Source organism: Lissotriton vulgaris, chromosome 9 (assembly GCF_964263255.1).
Source record: "Lissotriton vulgaris chromosome 9, aLisVul1.2, whole genome shotgun sequence".
NCBI lineage: Eukaryota > Metazoa > Chordata > Amphibia > Caudata > Salamandridae > Lissotriton > Lissotriton vulgaris.
In genome coordinates, this window is record NC_141697.1 from 971616593 (window position 1) to 971638246 (window position 21654).

At 43.1% G+C, this 21654-nt stretch overlaps 1 protein-coding gene across 2 annotated transcripts in view; it reads right to left on the reverse strand.

The window, feature by feature from the left end:
• Positions 1-4093: 4093 nt before the first annotated feature.
• Positions 4094-21654, reverse strand: part of DAG1 (dystroglycan 1) — a 150684-nt gene continuing 133123 nt past the window's right edge. For both annotated transcript variants that reach the window (XM_086938818.1, XM_086938819.1), the window contains exon 3: positions 4094-12663. In XM_086938818.1, the coding sequence (XP_086794944.1) occupies positions 10261-12663 (2403 nt within the window). In that variant the 3' untranslated portion in view covers positions 4094-10260. The remainder of the gene's footprint in view (positions 12664-21654) is intronic.

Here is a 21654-nt window from a genome sequence, read left to right on the forward strand (position 1 = left end):
GTAGATCCTTTCACTTTCTCCTCAGAAGGTGTAGAGGAAGTCTTTGTGATGGTAATCTTGTCCCTTGGAGGAGATTTTGAAGGTTCTGAGGCAGTTTTCTTCACCTGTTTCACCTCAGAAGCAGAACCCTTCTTCCCCTTAGGTGTACCTGAAGGAGATTTTGAGGGACTGCGCCCTGAAGACCCTGGGGTGGTCTTTTTGAGGCCTTCTCAGGTCTCTCACCGGAGGTATGCGCCGGAGGAGATCTGCTTCTTTTTTGAGATCTCTTAGACGAAGATGACTCCTCCTCACTCTCACGAGAGGATCTCCTTTCTGGCTTTAACCTTCTGGAGCCAAAGTAGAAGGCTTCCCTCACGATCCTTCAAGGTTTTATTTGAAAAGGTTTGACATGCCTTACAATTCTCTGCCTGATGGTCTGGATAGAGGTAGTATATGCAGTCTTTATGAGGGTCATCTGTATAAAGCCTTTTTTTTTAAGAGCAGATGGCACAAGCTCTAAATAATCCTTTCTTCTCCTGAACAGTCATGGTAGAGGAATAAGGAATTTCAAATAAAAAGAAACTAGAAAATTAGAGAACCTCAAATCCCAGTCAAAGTGAGTAGAATTGAAGAGTTTGAGCAGAGCTCAAAGGAGACTCCCTAGCACAACGTGCAGTAGAAAATCTGAGGGGCAGAAGGTTCTCTCAGGAGTGTTCTAGAGGGTGAAGAGCTCCGATTGGTTCAGGGAAAAGTTTGGGCCTTTTTTTACATAACAAAGGCTATGGGTTACAAAAGGGAAATGGGCCTAGGCCTTTTTCAGTTTGCTGTACTGCTAAGCATTGCTTTTTTATATACCGGAGACTCCTGTCTTGACGACGGGGAATGATTTAGGCATGTGAATCTATGAAAGTTCCATACTGGAGTAACTTTTGCTTGACAAAAGGATCAATCCTCCCGGGCATTGACTGGAAATGAGTTCGGATTTACCTTACTGGTCCAAATTTGTACAATGAGACTTTGCGGACTAGTGAGCTTGGTGAGAAAATCTGGATCAGCAGGCGCAGGCATGTGTCTAATAGGTGGACAAGGACATTGTTTCGATAAGGTAGCTATCAATGCATCCTTCAGGGCATCTGTAAATGTGAGATACACTCCGATGGTGCTGGCTGATGGCGTCAACCTCAATCACGTGCCTTAGTTACAACTGAGGGCAGATGAATATCTAGTATCTCCGCTGCCCTCCAAACCTGAACTGCTAATGACGCACTTTCTTCCATCGATGATCCATGTGGCAAATAAAGCTTTGTTCCAAGAGAGATGCCATGCCCACTATCATTCTGTAAGTCAAGGTAGAAGATATTATCATTAAGTCATCTACCTCACGGTCATCAGTATCCTGGGGTGCACCCAGTTCTGGCACACAAGAAGAGTCAAAACCACAAATAGAATAGAGGCTCATCTCACAGTTGTGTTGCAATAGTGGCTCTAGGTTACAATGCAGCTGGAAAACAGGTTATAATTTTATAGCGCAACATTAGATGAGCTCAGGCTGCTGACAGTTCAGCCAGACATGGGTTTTGGTACTGGGTAGTCAATTGGTGCAGGTAGAGTCTATGTTGGAGCAACAAGAAACCAGTGTGAATCTGGAGGATGGCTTGTAATGGGCCAGGAAATAGATCCTTTGGAGAAAAACTGCTTCAGGGGAAGGTCTGTTGATGGTAACAGAAGAGTAGGCCCCTTCAGTTCCATGTATTGGTAGAATACAGAGGCCTTGATTTGTTGTGGGGTCAACAACGGCCCAAGGAACTTTAGAATGGGTGGACCAGCTGAGGTTTTTCAGTGGGATGTGGAGCGATCATGGGAACAGCCTTGTGACTGGAGCCACGACATGGAGCAGGACCCGTGTTAAGCCTGAGACTACGTCTTATGCTTGGAAATGTACAGCTTTGCCTCCTGGACTCGAATTGCCTTAGGATGCCTTGGGCACACAATGCTGGAGCCCAGGTGCCAGTGGCACACCTTGTGTCTGTTCGTGACAAAAATCTGCTTCCTGCAGTCTCAGCATTGCTTGAATCCTATAGTTTTGGTGGGGACATTGCTACATAGCAATGTGAAGATGTTTTTGATTAGTCAAAAGACAGTTGTGAGCGGAGGTCCAGATTTGCATCAAAAGGCAAAGAAAGAAAGGAAACTGTGTGTACCAGGGAGGCACACTTGGATGCAACTTCACTTCATCACTTCTGGGGCAATATGCAGTCAGCGCAGAGTCCTACAACACCAACTACTGGCACACCTTGGTGCATTGCTGGAATTTTGTTTTGTATCCAGTCAAGTTCCAGGGGGACCTTCTAATGGAGAGTATTCTGTGGTTGGAAGTATCCATGAGAAACTTCTGATGGGTGGAGGACCTTCCTGTAATTGGAGGAAAGAACATAGTAATAGAGATGTTTGGGTTAAAGTTTTCAATTTGATGGGACAAGAGGAAAATATCTGCCTAACTACTTACATAGGTCACATTTTGCATACTATAAACCAGCTAAAGGGAAAAAAATGGGTCCTGGAATAACAGATTTATGTCAGAAATAAACTCAAGAGACTGCAGATCACAATATTTTTTCTTTTACGTATCAACATCTGGAACCACCATGAACTGACATTGTTGCAGCATTACAGAACCATAATCGGATATCTTTTTCACTATCCTCCAAGATAACCTTGTTTCAATGGTCCATTAATTCCAACAATCCGGTGATTAGTAAACTTGGTGCAGGCTGTGCATTACACTCTCAAAAACTATGGACTTAAAGCAGCCAAAAGCTCCCAATGAGGCTGCGATGCTACAGGAATTACGCTGAGTAAAAGGAATGAAACATCTGACAAGAACAACTAGAATCATTACAACACTAACATTTGGTTCACGGTTAGTGAAATTCATAATGGCGAACAATCATAATTTCAAATTAATATGTGTTATTCTCTCAAACTTTTTTTAAAAAACGGCATTGGGATCCTTCTCCGTTGCTAGATTTTAATACAAAATGTTAATGAACCACACCATTAAAAAAAAAATTGATTAAGGGGTAATCTCAAGTGTGTTTAAAAATAAATGTTTCCTTTTTATTCATTTCTTGACTGGTTTAAGCTTTCCTTTCGCTCTTCCGTAATGAGGGGAGAGGGTGCCCAGTAATCCAAATTTGGAAATGTCAATATGGAGTTAGGGCTATTGTAAAGTCACAATTATGTTCTTACACGGTTAACTGACATACCGAGATGAGAAAATTAGAAAAGGCCAAATAAAACAGAAACACATTCGCCTTTAACAGAATCCTACTGGGACACACCACAGACCTATTATAGAGAGAAGGTAATCCTTCATAACATCTGAGAGCAATTGCTGTTTTTTTTCCTCTGAAAAACTGCCATACAAAGCAATGCACAGTTGCAGAGAATATAGTACGCACCTCAAAGCTGAAAAGAAAATACAGCTGGATACAGATTAGGATTCCAAGCATTTGAATACAGATTTTTTTTTTACTATCATACTTACATTTAAATGAAATCCAATTTAAATCAAAAGTGTAACTGCATCAACTAAATTAATTCAAGGAGACTATGCAATACACTAACCAAACTCACAATTGAAAATAAAGTATTGAACTAGAGGTCAGGGTTCACTAGGCCAAACTAGTGGCACTGAATAAAGTTTTACTACTGACCAATACACAGACTGGAGATGAACGATTCACAAAGTTAAGTTACATACAAGAGCCGGACATACTTGCAATCTTATAGTAAATATTTTACCGAATCACAGATCATGAGCAGAGGTCGATCTCTCGGAGATACATCTAATACTCAAGCACTCAACCAGTTTCAAACAAATGCTGCGTACTGCTTTTGATGAGTTCGATCTTTTTCAACGCGCCGGGCTGCTGTAATGTGACAGTTGATTCAAACGAGTAAATGCTTCAGCACTGTGCAAGAGTGGGGATGAAAAAGTTCTCACGTCAGGTGATTGTAGTAAAGCCCACTTATTTATTTGGATGTTTCTATACATTATGTAGAAAAAACATTTAAAGAAATTGTATATAAGGAAACAAAAAAAAGACATCAGTGGTTTGTGAACACGTTTAATACAAGATTTTCCCTCAACAGTGTATAGTGGCATAAACAAACAGCTCCGGTGCTCAAAATGGGGAAGACTGCCATTATTATTCAATTTGCTGCCCCTTCGACTCTAGTTTCTATGGTGACAAGAAGGCTCAGGCCTAAACACATTTTACGCATGGCCAGTACGCAGTAATTCCAGTTGCCTGGACAACGGAACTTGTTTGTAAGGCCTTTCAAACTCCGAACAGCTCAAGCTTTTGAATGACTTCATACTTGCTCAGGGAGATATTTGACTTAATCGTACTGATTCACATATCAATAACCATGATCGCATCAATACAGTAGAAGGAACCTGTTGGAATGGTTAGCTACTGCTCAAGTGATTATGCATCAACCTAAAACTTAAATGTTCTGCAAAAACAAAAGCTTATTCAGGACAGGCAGAAATCAAAATGTAGTTTTAAGAAATTGCTTTTACCTTATTTTTTAATTTCAGATATTTGGAAATATTAAAAAAAATGTAATTTCAACAGTGTCTAGAAAACAAAAAAAATGCTTCTCTGTACATTTCAACTGCAGTTAAGTCCAAAACTTAAAATGGTTTGAAAACAGTAGAGCAATTACTTACATTCAATGCAACTTTTTCATATATTCAAGTGCTAACAGACTACCTAAGGGCTCTACGTGCATACTATAAACCTCCTTTTAAATTAAAACCCAAGAGTTAATAATTTTTTATCAAATTAACTTTGAATTTAAGAGCCTAACATGGGCGTTTTTTCTTGTAAGAGCAACTTTTATAGAATTCCTTGCTGCAGGCAAGATGTGAACGAGCAACTCCTATACAGCAGTACAGAAGAGATACAAAAAACGTTACTTTCTTTCTGTAAGGCTCTTTCAAGTAGACCGAATAGCTCCTGCAGATGCCTACATAAACCTTGCACCCTAGCACTAGACATGTTCAGGAATGTCACTGGCACCAGGCAACACTGTTCAGCGGTTTGTGTGTGCAGTTGTAAGTCTTCACTTGAAACTAAGTGGGAGTAACATAGACTGTGCCATAGGAGAAGGATACGTCCGCTCCACTTCTATTTTTCCCATGCTCTCACAGGGGCTAAAAACGCAGAGGGCAAAGCCTCAAAATATAGAAAATGCAAAACAATAGACAACGCCATTGTCAAAAAACAGGCAGAAAAGCAATAGAGAATCTGCAGGAGTGGTCATACAAATGAGCAAGAACGTTAATGAAGGTTAACATGAATTTCTATTGGCTACTCACAGGCAAATTCCATTTAAGAGACACTCTCAAAGCATAGCTTAATCAAGAGGGAAGAGAATCAATTTCTAGAACTCCAATTAGAAAGGTTTTAAGCAATGCACATCAAAAGCGCATTTGTGCCCATCATGCTTGTAGAGTGTGGAGTAGGATGGAAGCCCAAGTTGCAGTGTGACCAATGAACTAAACTGGAACACCCTACAAGACCAACTAAACAGTTTACCTCCGCCCCACAAAGGAGGCAATGAAAATAAATACTGTAACTAGACAATCTCTACACAATTGCTAGACATTTATCAGGTCTAGCCAGTGCATCTTCTCTTGCCTTTTATAAGGCTAAGGTGGATGGTACAAAACAGCTGGCATAGGTGGTATTCAATAACAACCATGGGTGGGAGAAAGGACTATCAATGCTATTTTATCCTAGAGTTAGCCTGCAATGTGAAAGAAGCCCCAAGGCAATATAGCTGTTCCACCCTTTTAGCTAACACAACTGCCATAAGTAAAGCGGCGTATATTTAGAAATACTCTGGCAAGCAATTGTGCGTGTGACCAAATCGGGAACCAATGTGAAAAGTATGAACCAAAATTAGTTCAGACTGGGATACCCTGAAAAGAAGTGGAAACATTTTTAACAAAGTAATTTAAAAATCTAGATGTCAATAGAATTGTGAACAAAGGTCTCTCACCAGAAGAGAATTTGTACGACAAGATCGCTGCTAGGTATCCCTGAACTGTTGTGATAGACATTTTTATTCAAGAGAAACCCAAGAGTAACTGACACTTCTTTCTCGGAGGGCCAAGGAGTGGAGGGCCCCCAAGAATCAAAGTCCTCCCTTATAATAAACCCGAGGAGGCCCACCTACTCAAAGGTTGTGCTGCACACAACAGATGAGTCTTAGCTTACAATGATACATTTATGAAAAAGCTAGCCTCACGAGTTTCTGGCATGGCGGTTCTGTGCTGAGACAAGACATCATGCATACTTTAAAAGGAGGATTGCAGCTAAACAGATGTTCAGTGTACCAGAGTTCTCAAGCTGTCTAGGGCAATCATGAACCCATGGGCCTTATGAAGGAGTATTTTTTGAATGACTGAAATAAAGTAATAAACAGAGAAGCATAATGGAGCATTAAATTCCTCACCTGAGGAGAGACCTGCAAAATCAAAGTAGCAGGGTGTACTATGGAGCAGTAGCTCAGACACTCCTTGCAATGCATTGATACAAACTTGTCTATTTTGGAAAAGCATCTTGCCTTGAAGAGGTCTAACACTTATTGAAGTCCCATCCATGTTTTATAGACGGTCGCCTGTTAAATTCGCCTGCCTCTGCGTTCTGTCCCTCAGATAGATTACGTACAGACAGACCAATTACTCTGTTACTAACAATATCTTGCTATTTGACGGATCCACTAGTGTATATTTATTCGCTTCTATTTCCAGAGAAAGGACACAACCATCGCTGGAGCAGGTGACTCAAGTATAAAAAGGTGAAGCATTAGCGAGTCAGCGTTGAGGATAAGGAGATTTGGAGCGGTTTTCCTAGACTGGACTTCCTGTCTCAGTAGAGGCAACACAGTAGCTGCTGCCTGTCAAAAAGAAATGTTCAACAGCTGGGCCTCGACATCTCCAGAGGAGCTAGAGGTAAGCATTCAGGTATGGTGTTACAGGACTACACCTGTACCCATGAAATGGGGCACTGGACCCGCTATATTCGGCCCAGTCCGCCTCGATGGATCAAGGGCGAATTAGGCTCAGGGAAGCTGAATATTTAAAAAAACGGCTACCTCATTGCAAGATGCGAGTATCATGCCAAAATGCAATTAACATTAGCAGATATGAGCCCAGGAAGGGGCGTATTAACTTTCACTGGAGGGATGCCAGGGTCAGCTTGTCATTCAGCTAACTATTGTTTTTGGGTGAATCTACTCAAGATCACATGAGAAATCCTTGTGTGACATTGGAGGCATTCATGTGAATCTCACTGGCTGACACTTGTTTCTTGCACCTGCCAATCAGTCTGAAGACTTTGGGGGATGAAGATATCAAGTTAATTCAAAAATTGTCACAAAATACCTCAAACCCGAGGAATGTCCAGCATATTAAAACAAAACTAGGTCTTTGGGTCTCAGGTCTATAAAGGTGTAGGAAAACAAACCTTACAAACTGGCTCCAGTGGTGACTTATATGTTCCATAGTCACCACTTCCCGTTAACAGAGCTGGACTGGACATCAAAGGCAGCCCTGGCAATTTTATTGGACCAGCCCCGGGCGGAGAGGAGCTGGGTGGGTGGGGAAATGCACTGTGCTTTTGGTACTGGGGGCCCGAGACTGCAAGCACCACTTCAAAACTGGCCCCAGTAACAAAACCAGCCCCACCCTTTCAGCCTACCGAGGAAACACCTGATTCCCCCTACTGCCAGTCCGGCCCTGCCCATTTGTCAGCAACTGCACGTACGATGTGAAACAGTGCCACTTGGCAACAGTGCTATGCCATTGCTGAAGACATTTTTAAGGTGTAGCCTAATGCTTGGGAAGGTGGTTTCAATTAGAAGCCGGAGTGAGCTTAGAAACCAGGCATTCTACTTAAAACACAACCAAATTGAATAGAATGCACTGCAGTAGCTTTAAGTAACGAAATTTGTAGTTTTCAGTAGTTTGTTTCCACAGTCAAGTAGTCCATCCCAACTCTGTCCTATTGATGTGCTTTCCTGTAATAACACTAAGTTAATCAAAGTCGTTTCAGGTATTTAATGGTGGGGCAATCAGCCAAATAATTATGTAAGTTTTATTGCCCAGCAATCTCCCTATGACTAGGCTAAATGTAATTGACAACTAAAAGAGTGATTCAATGCAACTTGGACAAAGCAGAGACAACTTATGAGTAAAGTTGACAAACTAAAATATATTATACCTCTGGGCTTGCATCTAAAGGCACAACAGAAGCTGTGATCAGAAACACATATGATCAAAAAGGCAGCTGGGCAAGTTTATGTGATTGGGAACCAAAAAAGAACATTGAACTCCTTTTTAGCTTAAAAGGCTAGATGGGAAACAGCACCCTGGTACGTAACGAGCGCCCTAACTTTATTTAACAATGCTTCTAACCTACTTGGGGCCATATCAGCTCTCATTCACTTAGAAAAACAGTCATATGGCTTAAAAGTATCAGCTTTGCGCGCAGTCTGCCAGTCTAGTCACCACAACATCCAGGGTGGAGAAAAATTATTGCGTTTTATTATTTCTTCCCTAATAATGCACCAAAAATAAATCCGCTCTCATACAGTAAGGCAAAATCATGCTTAAAATGTTTAGTCCAGAAGGGAAACAATACGATTTCATGAAGCCAAAATTATATGATAAATATGTTAGAAATCTGTTTCACTGTTTTTTAAAGGCAAGAAATTAAAACGGAACCTCAAAATTTAAACAAAAAAAAGAAAGAGCAAAAAAAAAAAAGAAAGTCCATTCGCTGAAATCTGAAAAGCTAAACCTTGTACAAACTGCTGCAAGCACTTCAATATTTTCTTTTTTTAATAAAACAATCGAAGGTTGTATCAAAACGTTAGTAAAAAAATCAGGGCTGATTTGCTTGCTTTGCTCAACTACTTATAACAATATTTTGTGTGTATTTTAATGCTTGTAGCTACTGGATATATCCAGAAGTGTGTGCATGCACACAGAGAAAAATCTCTGTATAGCTAAGGACAAGAATCTCCGAATTGCGATTGGGATCGTTAAAATAAGCTGCTCTCTGTTTTTTTTTTTTAAGTGAAAGAACGTCATAACACCACAAAAATATTGCACCTTACCAAAAATAGTTCCCCGAAAAGTGTTTCAAAAATACTTTATGGAATTTTGCCTTTCTGGGGCCGGCCATAAGTGGCTCCAACTCCTTGTTGACACGTGGTGTTAAAATGTTGGCTTGCATGCCGGGAGGGCATGGTCCTTGTCGTAGGCAGGGCTACTCTCTCGTAAGTGGATTTCCCCGCAACAGTGAACACTTCATTGTAGAATTGTCATTGCATGCTGTGTCACCGAAACACAATCAATGCAAAAGTAGTACTCAAGAAAATGTATCCTCTTCAAAAGGAGTCTCAATACTAGCAACAATTCTCCTGTAATCGTGCTGACAGTGTCAGGGCCAGAAAGATCTGTAAATAGTCCAGACCAACTCCTACACTCCAGTTGAAGCTACTTTATACATTAACACCAAAGTCAAGCAACAGAATTGTCGAGTTTTCTTTTCCCCACGCCCCTATAAGACTTCTATCCACAATCCCATATTTATCTACTTGGGTTTGAAACACCAGCGGTGCATATTTTTAGCAAAGCTTATTTCCTCTGAACTCTTCTGCTCCCCCGCCCCCCAATTGAAATACCTAACACATACACGTTTAGGTAAAGAGCATATTAAATGTAAAAACTTAACATTGAAATTCGTTGTCTTTTTTTTTTAATTTAAATTTTTAGGCTACCTTTTTAATGTTACGTCATGTATCTAGACACACGTGAATAGAAAAAACAGTACAGTTAGTGTTAAAGGCAAACAGCAGAGATTCAAAAGGCCACCCCCAGTGCTGTCTGCAAATTCGTCCTCTTTGCTTTATAAGTTTGTACAATCCTGCAGTCTAAGCAAGAAAAATGTGTACGATCAAATAAGAAATCAAAGCTGTTAGCGATCTCAGTGACAAAAATTCCATCAAGTATACTTTAGGGCAAGAGGTGGTGTTGAAAGTCTTCTTGCTTTGATAGATTCTGGACTTTTTGCTAGAAACAGCTGCGTCCTGACTTCTTGGCATTGATTTGCAGGCTATCAATTCATACAGACAACACTGGTGTGGAACGTGTACAGCCAGCCACCCCACCCACCCCCTCAAAAATTTGTTCAACCATTAAGGTGGCACATACGGAGGTGGTGACCTGTACGGGGTCATGTTCTTAGGGCGAGAACCTTTTCCCTCCATGGGTGCAGTGAAAGGTGGGGGAGGCTGATAAGGAGGAGCATTAGGGTCCTCATCCCTCAGTGGCGTATACTCTCCAAGGGTGTCTTGGTTCAAAGGGGTAGTCTCTGGTATATTCTGATTAGGATATTCAGGTGGTGGGAGGGGAGCCTTTTCTTCCTGTAAGATCAATGGCATGCTTGAAGAAGGAGGCGGTTTTGAGTCATCCAGTTCATCTGCGAATATAATAGGTACACCTTTCTTGATGAAAGTTGCCTGATCCTCAATAGTCAGCTTACCCTTTCGCTTCTTACGATAACAAATCATAGCAATAATCCCAGCAATAAGCAAGATCGCAGCCACAACTACAGCAGGAATAACAGTGTGCAGGTACACATCATCTTCACTGCTTTTCTGTGGATCCCGATCAGCATCTAGAGTTGGGGGTGCAGCAGAGGGTATTCTTCCATCTTTTCCCACAGGAATAAACTGAACATTTTTACAGCTGCCTGTGCCAATCACAGAGATGTTTAAAGGTTTGAATTCTGGGACCATGGCATTTGTGAAAAGAGGCAGTGGATAGCCACGATCATCAGCAATCTTTCGACTCATGGCTTTAATCTGTTCCTTTGGACATGGATCTAAAGGAAGAGTATTATTTGTCCATTCGACGACAATGGATCCGTTCGTTATATTCTTCAATGTAATGCTAGTGCTGTTTCGATCTCCGAATGCCATGGCTAATTTCTTGACTAATAAGATTTTTTTATTTATGTCATTAATCACCGACTTGTAATCGCCTTCAAATTTAGCTTTAAATTTTACAGCAGCTCTGTCAGCATTTGTATTGTTATGCACATGAATCTCAAAAGCATCTACAGCTGTTTTACCCCCTTTGTCAGAAGCGTGCATAAAATACTCATGTTTTCTTCCAAGACTGGCATGAGGCATGCCATACATAAGCTGGCTAGTACTATTGAACTGGACCCATGAGTTTTCTGGAAGCAACTGTTCGTTCTTCAGCTTTAGTGTCAGTCTAAGTTTATCTGTAGTACCATCTTCATAATCATAGAAGGTGTCTGAGGGAATTTTTACTTCAAAATAAGTACCCACACAAGTGACAACTCTATCAATATGGTTTTTGAGTTCTGGGGCATTGTTTGGTTCCAACATCTGAATAGTCCCACTTGTGCTAGTACGCACACGGCCTTGTGTTGAGGTGGTTTCCATTTTGGTAGTTGGTGCTTTGGTAGTAGTATGAGGTTTGGGTTTTGTGGTTCTTGCTTTCTTGGTAGGCTTTCTTGTTGTAGTTGTTGAGGACTCGGTTGTTGGTGGCGTGGCAGGCTTTTGAGTCGTCACCCGGGGTCTCTTAGTTGTGGGTGGTGTTGCTACAGCAGTAGGCTCTACATATCCAGGTCTGGTTGCTGTTGGGCGAATTTGACCAGGTACAGTAGTTGTTGCATCCACAACTCTAGTTGGCTGGATTGGCCCAGGTGTTGGTGTCTGAACTACTATTCTACTTCTAATTGTGACTGTTGGCTTCACAGGCAATGGCACAGGATCTCTTACAGGAGGTGCAGTGGTTTCTGTAGGAGGCGCGATGGATGGCGATGTAGGGGTCGGAACAATCCTTGTTGGGGGTTCCTGAATAGCTGTTGTGGGTGGTCCAATAGCAGTAACAGGTGTAGGTGTTGTATTGACTTGTCTTCGAATTCTTTTGTTAGGCTGAGACTTTTTATTAGCAATATGCCAGCCAACAACAGGGACCCCTAATTGTGCGGACATGGTTCCCTTTTTAGCTGGTGATTCAACAGTCTCAATGTTAGGAACACTGTTCTGGTCCAAAGAGCACCCAAGTTTCCACGATAACAAGGCTCCATTTTCTACAACTTTCTTAGCATTACCTGGTCCAGCCATGAAGGCAGACATGTCAAAGAGTCTATTATTGACAACTGGCACCAGTTTCATGTGATTTAGTTCAACTTCTGAGAACTTCTTCATTCGATTTAAAAGTTCAAACCTCTGCTTTGGTGTCATTTTGGTCAAGTCTGCATCCAGAATTACAGTCAAAATAGTCTCTGGCTCATCTACACCACATACATATGATGTCAACTCATTTGTGTCTTGTGAGGATGTTCTTATCGACTGGGGTTCGTTATGATCCTCAGGATGAACTTCAACAGAAAATACATCGGTTGCCTGTGGTATGAAACTTCCATTGGATAATAGCTGCATTGCAGTTACTGCGATATAATAGACTCCCTTGTCTGCATCAAGAGGAAGACCCAATAGACTGCTACTTTCTAGTTCCCAGTGTAGCCAAGATGGTAATGTCGGTTTTCCAACTTCTGACACCTAAAATAAAGAAATAGATTTATATTAATACAACGAAACTAGCATGTGCTTTTTTTCTACATATGAACAAAGTGAAAACCGTTTCCGAATTCGCTTGATACAATACGGTCATAAAATGCGAGAACAGATAAGCCAAACTATATGTACTGCGCTCATAAAGTACCAAGAGACAAGACTGATTCAGTATGCATAATGAATTATTGATAAACTGTACAATCAGTATTTCAAATAATTAGCTCTGAAGAAGAGATTATCCAAGCGCAAAAACGTTCGGACCTTAAAGGCGGCAGCTTTTATTTAACCTTCAAAGTAACTTCATAACTTAGAGGGGAGGAAGCTGGCATCGTGTTACAGTGCTCGCTAGAACTCTGAAAGCACCAATCCCTTCATTTTCGTGTGATTCTGTGTAACAATCCATAGTGTCCAACAGATATCGAAATTGTTGCTCAATTCTCATCGTTTTTACGAGTGATTGAAGGATTTGGGTTTCAGCATTTGGGTTTGACCACCTTATAGCGAAAACACTGAACACTTTCTACGGGTACTGCTGAAGTCGAAAATGCTAACTGCTGGTGTGCAAGAAAGGCTTCCCTCAGTTAGGGCTTACAAGTAGTGCATTTCTGGTCTACCCACACAGAGTAAGGTTTGTCATGGGATTGGACTTTTGCTTTCACTACTACCACGAATTAAGACGCAGTCCTGCTGTTGTCTCACATGCAAGTGATCTTTCATCACAATGAATACACACAATACAATGATGCTATCAATGAGTGATTCAAGGCGAGGTCTTTCCGCAGGGAAAGCAGATCTGGCACTTGAACACTGTATTATCTTTCTTTAGCTGGTTTCTGATGTTTAGAAGTAGGAAACGGCCCCTGCATTATGGGTTACAGAAGGCCTAGAAACTGGCGGAAAAAGATTTTGAATCTGAATGTGGAGTTTACTGGCCACCTTTCAGTAGGGGCCAGCTACATTTGTTTTTATGACTTAGAGGTAGTTTGCTGCCTCATTGCAAGATCGCCGAGATTCGTGACTTGTATTGCAGCATCATAGCAGAGGAGAGATCTCATTAGGCTAGAAAAGAAAATGTAACCTTGAACAGTGATGCACGATCATCGAGGTCTTAAACCTAGAACAATGAATTGGTGCAACTTGCGCATCCACCAGCTGAGGCATTAAGCAAGCTCAGAAATGCGATTCAGAATATCCCAAAAGTGGTCAAAGTGAAAAGAAAACCAGGAAAGTTTACGATTTTTCATATTCAGTATAATTGTGAATTGGTTATTTAATATTTAAAGACTCGAGGGCATATTTAAGAAAAACGAATTTCCCTCGTCAGTGTTTTAGAAAGCACAAAAGTTAGACACCAGATGGCAACTAAGCAGGAAGCTCTATTAACCCCAAAGGAAGACTCGTTTTTGGACGGCAAACAACGTCTGAATGAATGAATGAATGAATGAATGAATGAATGAAATTATTTGTAGAGCGCACAATGGCCAAAACGGCTTCCTGGCGCTGAGAGCTCTAAGGAACAGAACAGACAGGGCCAGGAGGTTTAGCGGGGGTAAGCCAGGGCGAACAGAAAAGTTTTGAGCGCTTTACGGAAGTGTGAAAATATAGGGATGGAGCGCATGGAGAGAGGAAGGGAGTTCCAGAACCGGGGTGCAAGAACAGAAAATCTAGTTCCACCAGTGCGAGTTTTGTGGAAACGGGGAACAGTGAGGAGAGCAGAGTAAGATGAACGGAGAGTTCGGGCAGGGGTGTGGAGGGAAATCAGAGAATTAATGAAAGCCGGTGCAGAGTGATCAAGGGCCCGATAAACAAGGCAACCTAGTTTGAACAAAGATCTCTGCAGGATGGGTAACCAGTGGAGGGATTTGAGGACAGGAGTGATGTGATGGGTTTTGGGCAAGTACAATTATCATAGATTATTAATCATATTAAGTATTCCACACTGGTATTGTTTCAAAGGTATAGTTAAAGTAGACTGGTTTTCCAATATTTTAAAGCCCTACTTTTACGTCACTGGGGGAAAACATTGAAGGGATAATACAGACCAAGCACACACCTGGATGACACCATTGTGAACAAACCCAGAGGCTGGACAAGGAGGGAGCAGGGGCAGGGAAGTGATGTGTCGCTGTTGGATAGGACACACAAAGACTTCCTGCCAGCCCCCAAACCTCTCATACAAAGATTTGTTTTTGTTTTTATTATCTGTTTAAAACTTTTAGTAGTTATTACATTTTTTTGTTCTCATTTTGCATTTTTTGTTCCATAATGGGATGTGGGTTTACAGGGGAATAGGGTGGGAAGTTATTTAATTGCCTCAAATTGTAAAGCGCTCCGATATCCTTCGGGATCAAGTTTGCGCTATATAAAACTTTATAAATAAAATACAAATAAAATAAAATCCTTGAAAGAGAACGAAAAGAAAATGTTACTTACCCAGTATGCATCTGTTCTTGGCATATAGAGCTTAGAGTCATATGCTGTGCATAGAGCGCCATCTAGTGTTTGGTCCGGATGTTTGCGCATTGTTTTTGTTTGAAGAAGTCTCTCCAGTCACGAGGTAGGTCTCATCCTTTCGGTAATAGTGCGCATGGGCATCAACTCCATCCTTAGATTGTTTTGCCGTAAAGGGTGATGGAGTTAGTAAGAGTAATAAAGAGAGATGTCCATGTATATTGTATCTAAGTAAGATGTTACAGACACAGGTAAAGGCACCCGGGGAGGCGGGTGAGCGCATATGACTTTACAGCTTTATATGCAAAGAACAGATGCATACTGGGTAAGCAGCATTTCCGTTTGAGGCATAGGAGTTGTAGATCATATGCTGTGCATAGACTATATAGCAGTTATCTCCCAAAGCAGTGGCTAACCTGTAGCTGTTGCAGTGGTCTGAAATAGTGTACGTACAACTGCCTGGCCCACACAAGTTTGCGGTCTTGCTAACACATCTACACAATAGTGTATTCTTGCGGTCCAGGATACCCTAAGAATTAATGCAGACAAGGGCATCCATCAGGCTTTGGTACTCCTTGACTTGTCGGCCGCGTTCGACACGGTCGACTATAACATACTGTTGAACCGTGTCGAACAGGCCGGCCTCAGGGGTCCCGCTCTCAGATGGATACCGTCACCAATCGGACGCAATCAGTGAGACTAGGAACATTTACAGCCCCAAGGATATATTCTTTCTGTGGAGTGCCGCAGGGTTCATCGCTCTCACCACTTTTATTCAAACTTTACCTCCGACCCTTGTTACATTCTCTAAAGGACCGTAAAATTACCATCTTTAATTATGCTGACGACCTGCAGCTGATAATCCCCTTGAATTTCCCGGACTCTGTTGTCGAGTTTCAGGCAACAATGTTACATATACATCGTTGGATGGACTTAAACCATCTCAAACGCAACCCGGGCAAGACTGAATTAGTATTGCATGGGAAGAGTGAGCTTAGCTGGGGCCGTCACTTCTGGCCTACCGATGTGGGCTCTCCTCCTATGGCATCCAACTCGGTCAAAAGCTTGGGGGTGATTCTTAGTGCTGATCTTTCATTTAAAGGACAGGTGGGAGCTGTGGAATCCTCTAGCTTCTTCCAACTAAGAAAAATTAGGAAAATTGCACATCTACTGATTCACTCGGCACTTGTGCAAGTGGTAATAGCCCTTGTACTCTCTCGACTGTATTTTTCGAATGCCCTGTATCTTGGTCTTCCAGTGGGACTCTTAAAAAGACTCCAGATGGTCCAAAATCAGGCAGCTAGATTGTTTTGGAAACAACCTAAATGGCAGTCAGCAAGGCCCGGGATGGAGAAACTACACTGGCTGCCGATGGCCCAAAGGATTTCCTTTAAGACAGGATGCACTGCTTTTAAAGCCCTACATGGCAATGGTCCTAAATTTATAAGAAATATGATAGTCAACTATAAGCCCCAGCGCAACCTACGGTCTTGCCCATCTCAGCCTAGCCACCACCCCTTCGTTTAACAAAAAGAGGCAAGGAGGCAGCAGCTTCTGCTATCAAGCGTCCACTTTCTGGAACTCCGTCCCTCTGTCTCTTAGGAGTTGTGACAACCTTTTGGGCTTTAGGAAGCTCTTGAAAACATGGCTCTTCAAGCAGTCCTATTTTTAGGAATTGTACTTCTGTCTCCTTGAAACAGCGCCAATAAACCTATGGGTGTACGTGCGCTTTAAAAAGAATTATTAACATAACATTGTGAATGTGTGTGGTGTAGACCATGTTGCAGATGTCATCTATGGGTATATTTCATAAGAATGCCGTAAAATCACCCATGTATCATATTTGAATGCACTTAACTATCCACCTTGCAATACCTGATATTGGATTGCATTTATGTGGTGGAGCAAAAGCAATAAAAAAGTTGTTTGGTTTTCCTGAAAGGTTTTGGTCTTTATATGTAGTATAGTAATGCTCTTGTGAAGAACACATTTTGCCACTGAATCTGGTTGAGGGAAGAACACAGGCAGCTCAACAGACTGGTTTATAAGAAAGGCAGAAATGACTTTAGGTAAAAATGTGGGGTTAGTTATAAGAAGCACTTTATTTTGGTGTATTTGTAAAAATGTCTATTCTATGGTTAGTGCCTGAAGCTCACCCACTCTTTTCAGAGATGTGATGGCTTCCAAGTGAAAATTTGTAGTTCACATTTGTGCAACAGCTCAAAAGGTGGACCCATGAGTCTTGTAAGAACTATGTTGAGATTCCATACTGGAGCAGGTGGAAGTCTGGGGGAAAGACTTAAGTCATTCCATAAATGCTTTAATAGCAGGCACTCTAAAAAGAGACAAATGCGGTTTGTTTTGTAGATATGCAGCGATTGCAACAAGATGAAAGCGTATGGGTGGAGTAGTTTCTTACCTGTAACTCCAGTTCTGTAGTAGAGGTATCTCTGTTATAGTCATAATCTAGTGAATAGTCCCGCCCATGTGCGTGGACCCTGGAGCAATCAAAAATAATCTCTTAAGCCGTCTTCAGTGCAGTCCTGCATAGACACTTAAGAGAAAATTAAAGATGATAATAATGCAGCCTATATTCACAAGGCTCCACTGTCCAGTACTTCAACTACAAATTGAAAGGATATTCCACCATTATCACATTTAACAGTCTGCTAAGTTTCACCAATAGAGAAACTTACCCTTCACAAAATCCTTGGAATGATAGAGAGAAGGGGATGGACAGACAGGCCCCATAGGCTGCCATTATGTGTCTGGAAAAAGGATACCGTGCCTTTAACACCTTGGCTGCTAAGGGTTTTCCCCTCCGGTGCTGACTTTTTTAAAAGCCCCTTTATTCATGACGAGCTCAGCTCGTCATCAGCACAGCTCAACTGTGCCTCATGACGAGCTGAGCTCGTCATGAGCAGGGAAGGGGTTAAGGAACTCTCCAGAGACCCTCGGTATCCCAGGATGCACAGCAATAGTCCTTTTACTTCCAGTTCTTTTTGAAGGTGTATAAAGCAAGGCCTGTAGCATACATTACAGTACCATTTTCTCCACCGGGGAGGAGGGCGGGCGCTTATGACAATAACAGAGATACCCCTACTACAGAACTGGAGTTACAGGTAAGAAACTACTCCTTCTGTAGTAGGGGATTTCTGTGTATAGTCTTAATCTAGTGACTAGAATGGCAAACCCATCCCCACAAACAACCGGGCGGTGGAGAAAAGACAACACCACTACTGTGCAAACAGATTTCTTAGCGAAGCATGCCCAACCTGAGCATCCGCTCTAGCATCAGAGTCCAGACAGTAATGCTTAGCAAAGGTATGGACCGACTTCCAAGTGGCAGCCCTGCAGATCTCTGCAATGGGAAAATTTCGAAGCAAAGCTGTTGTAGCTGCTTTGCCCCTGGTAGAATGAGCCTTAGGCTTACCCCCTACGGTCTTGTTCGCTTTCTGATAATATAGCTGGATATAGGACACAATCCACCTAGAGATGGACTGTTTAGAAGTAGCCAGACCAGTCCTGATCGACCCATAGTTTACAAATAATTGTTCGGACGTACGAATATCCTTGGTCTTATCCAGGTAGAATTTCAACACCCTTCTGACATCCAGGGAATGAAGAGACCGTTCCGCTGGAGTGGAAGGGTTCTGAAAAATCGTTGGTAAAGTTATAGTCTGATTAACATGAAAGTCAGAGATCACCTTAGGAAGGAACTTCGGTTGAGTACGCATGACAACCTTAGCAGCATGAAAAACAGTATAAGGTTCCTGGCAACACAATGCCTGAATTTTACTCACCCTGCGGGCCGATGTAATGGCCACGAGGAACGCCGCCTTCCACGACAGGTGCTGCAATGAAGCCTTGTGAATAGGCTCGAAAGGTTCCTTCATCAACCTGGACAGCACCACATTCAGCTCCAACGAAGGCAAAGGAAGCCGAACAGGAGGGAACACCTTCAATCCTTCCAAAAAATCCTTTATCACAGAAATCTGGAAGAAGGATGTTTGCGAAATGCATTCCCTGTATGCAGTCAATGCAGCGAGGTGAACTTGCGAGGTGAACTTTAATGGAATGGAAATTAAGGCCAGACTGAGCTAGATGCAGAAGGTATGGAAGGATGACATCCTCCTTGCAGGTCGTCGGATCATAGTTCTTAGACGTGCACCAGATGCAGAATCTCTTCCACTTGTAAGCGTAGGAAGTCCTAGTGGAAGGCCTCTTAGCCTCCTTCAATATGTCCATGCAATCTTCAGGAAGATTCAAGTAACCATATTTCACTCTCTCAGGAGCCATGCCGCCAAACTCAACGATGAGAGGTTGGAGTGCACCATCTACCCCCCGAACTTCGTGAGAAGGTCCAGCCGACACGGCAGCCGCCGGTGAGGTAAGAGCGACGGGTGAAGCAGGTCCGTGAACCACCACTGTCTGGGCCATTCCAGAGCGATGAGGATCATTCGCGTCCTGGACTGGGACAGCTTGATGAGCACCGCCGGAATCAGGGGAATGGGTGGGAAAGCGTACAGAAAGCTGTTCGACCAGCTGATGCATAACGCATTCACTAGAGTACCCGGTTGGTAATACCTCGAGGCGAAGTCGCAGCATTTTCTGTTTTCAGAGGTGGCAAACAGATCTACGTCTGGAGTGCCCCACATGGCGAAGATGTCGTCGAGCACCTCGTCGTTTATGACCCACTCGTGGTTTTCTTGGATCAACCTGCTGAGGGCGTACGCCTGAACACTGCACACCTGGCTGATGAGTCGCCGTTACCGTCAATCCTCTTGCTAGCAGCCAGTGCCAGATCGCCTGCGGTTCTTGCGGCAGGGTGCGCGATCTGGAGCCCCCCTGCTTGTTGAGGTAATACATAGTGGTCGTATTGTCCGTCTGCACAAACAAGGAGTTGGTCTGGAAGGACGGATGAAAGGCCTTCAGTGCCAAGTGAACAGCTCTGAGTTCCCGGAAATTGATGTGATACGTGGACTCTGCCGGAGTCCACGTTACCTGGATCTGTAGATGGTCTGAATGAGCTCCCCATCCCTGGAGAGACACATCCATCACAATAGTCTGAGTGGGAATGTCCTTGTGGAAAGGAACCCCTCTGAGGAGATACTCCACTGAGCACCACCATCTCAGGGACTGTCGGGCGTGAAGCGACAACCGGACCCTGTCGTCCCAGGACCCTCTCTTCTGGTCCCACTGATCCTCCAAACATTCCTGCAGCTGCCTCATGTGTAGGCATGCATGTGGAGTGAGGAAGATGCAAGAGGCCATCGACCCCAGTAGATAAGACACCGTCCTCACTGTTGTAGATGGAGCAGCTATGAGAGCCTGAACCTTCCGAAAGATCGATAAGCGTCTCCCCTCCGAAGACACGCTTGCTGTAAATTGATGGACGCTCCCAAGTACTGGAGGCACTGGACAGGAATCGGGACAGACTTGGACATATTTATGTGCAACCCCAGCTGGTTCAGCAGGAAGGCCGTCCTGTTGAAGCGCAATTGTGCTTCCTGGAAGGTGGAGGCCTTGATCAACCAGTCGTCCAGGTAAGGGTAGACAAACACCCAGGTCTTGCGCAGGTGAGCTGCAACCACAGCCATGCATTTTGAAAAAGTCCTGGGTGCAGACTTCAGTCCAAACGGTAGTACGGTGTACTGATAGTGATTGGTGCCGACGAGGAAGCGCAGGAACTTACTGTGTTTCTGTGCAATGGGCACATAGAAGTACACATCTTGCAGATCTATCGCGCAAAGCCAGTCTCCCCTCTGTAGCTGAGGATAGATCTGATACAAAGACAGCATGCAAAACTTTCCCTTGCGAATACATTTGTTTGCTTGTTGCAAATCCAGAATGGGCCTGAACTTGTTCTTGTCCTTCTTCTGCACTAGGAAGAAACGTGAGTTAAGACCCTTTCCCCTTTGAGATAGAGGGAAGTCTTCTATCGCCCTTTTTCTTAAAAGGACATCAGCCTCCGCCTGGAGCTCGCATAGTTGGAACTGCGAGCAAACCGGTGGAATTGCTGGAGACGGGCTGGTGAAACGAAGACTGTATCCATTGCAAACAATATTCAGCACCCACTTGTCCAGAGTAATTTTTCTCCACTCTGCCAGGTGCACAAGTTACTTACCTTTGGTAACGATATATCTGTAAGAAACAGTAGTTAGTATTGGATTCCTTACCTTAGAATATCCCCAGGCGTCAGACTGGATCCGGAAACTTTTGCGTAGCAGTTCCCTTGCGCGTCGGTAGGCATAGTCTGCGGCTCCGCGTCCGTAGTCGTTGGCGCCGGGATGACATAACCGGAGTACTTAGACGCCGCCCTCGCGCAGACGTCAGTTCTTATACCCAGCTTTTCCGCGCCAGAAACGCAGAGCCATGATAAAAACCAACACTGGTGCCATGAAACTAGGGCCCTGAAAGGGGGTGACCTTAACCCTAGATATCGGTTCGCAGAACGGGGAGGATGGGTCGGGCGGTAAGGAATCCAACACGAACTACTGTTTCTTACAGATATATCGTTACCGA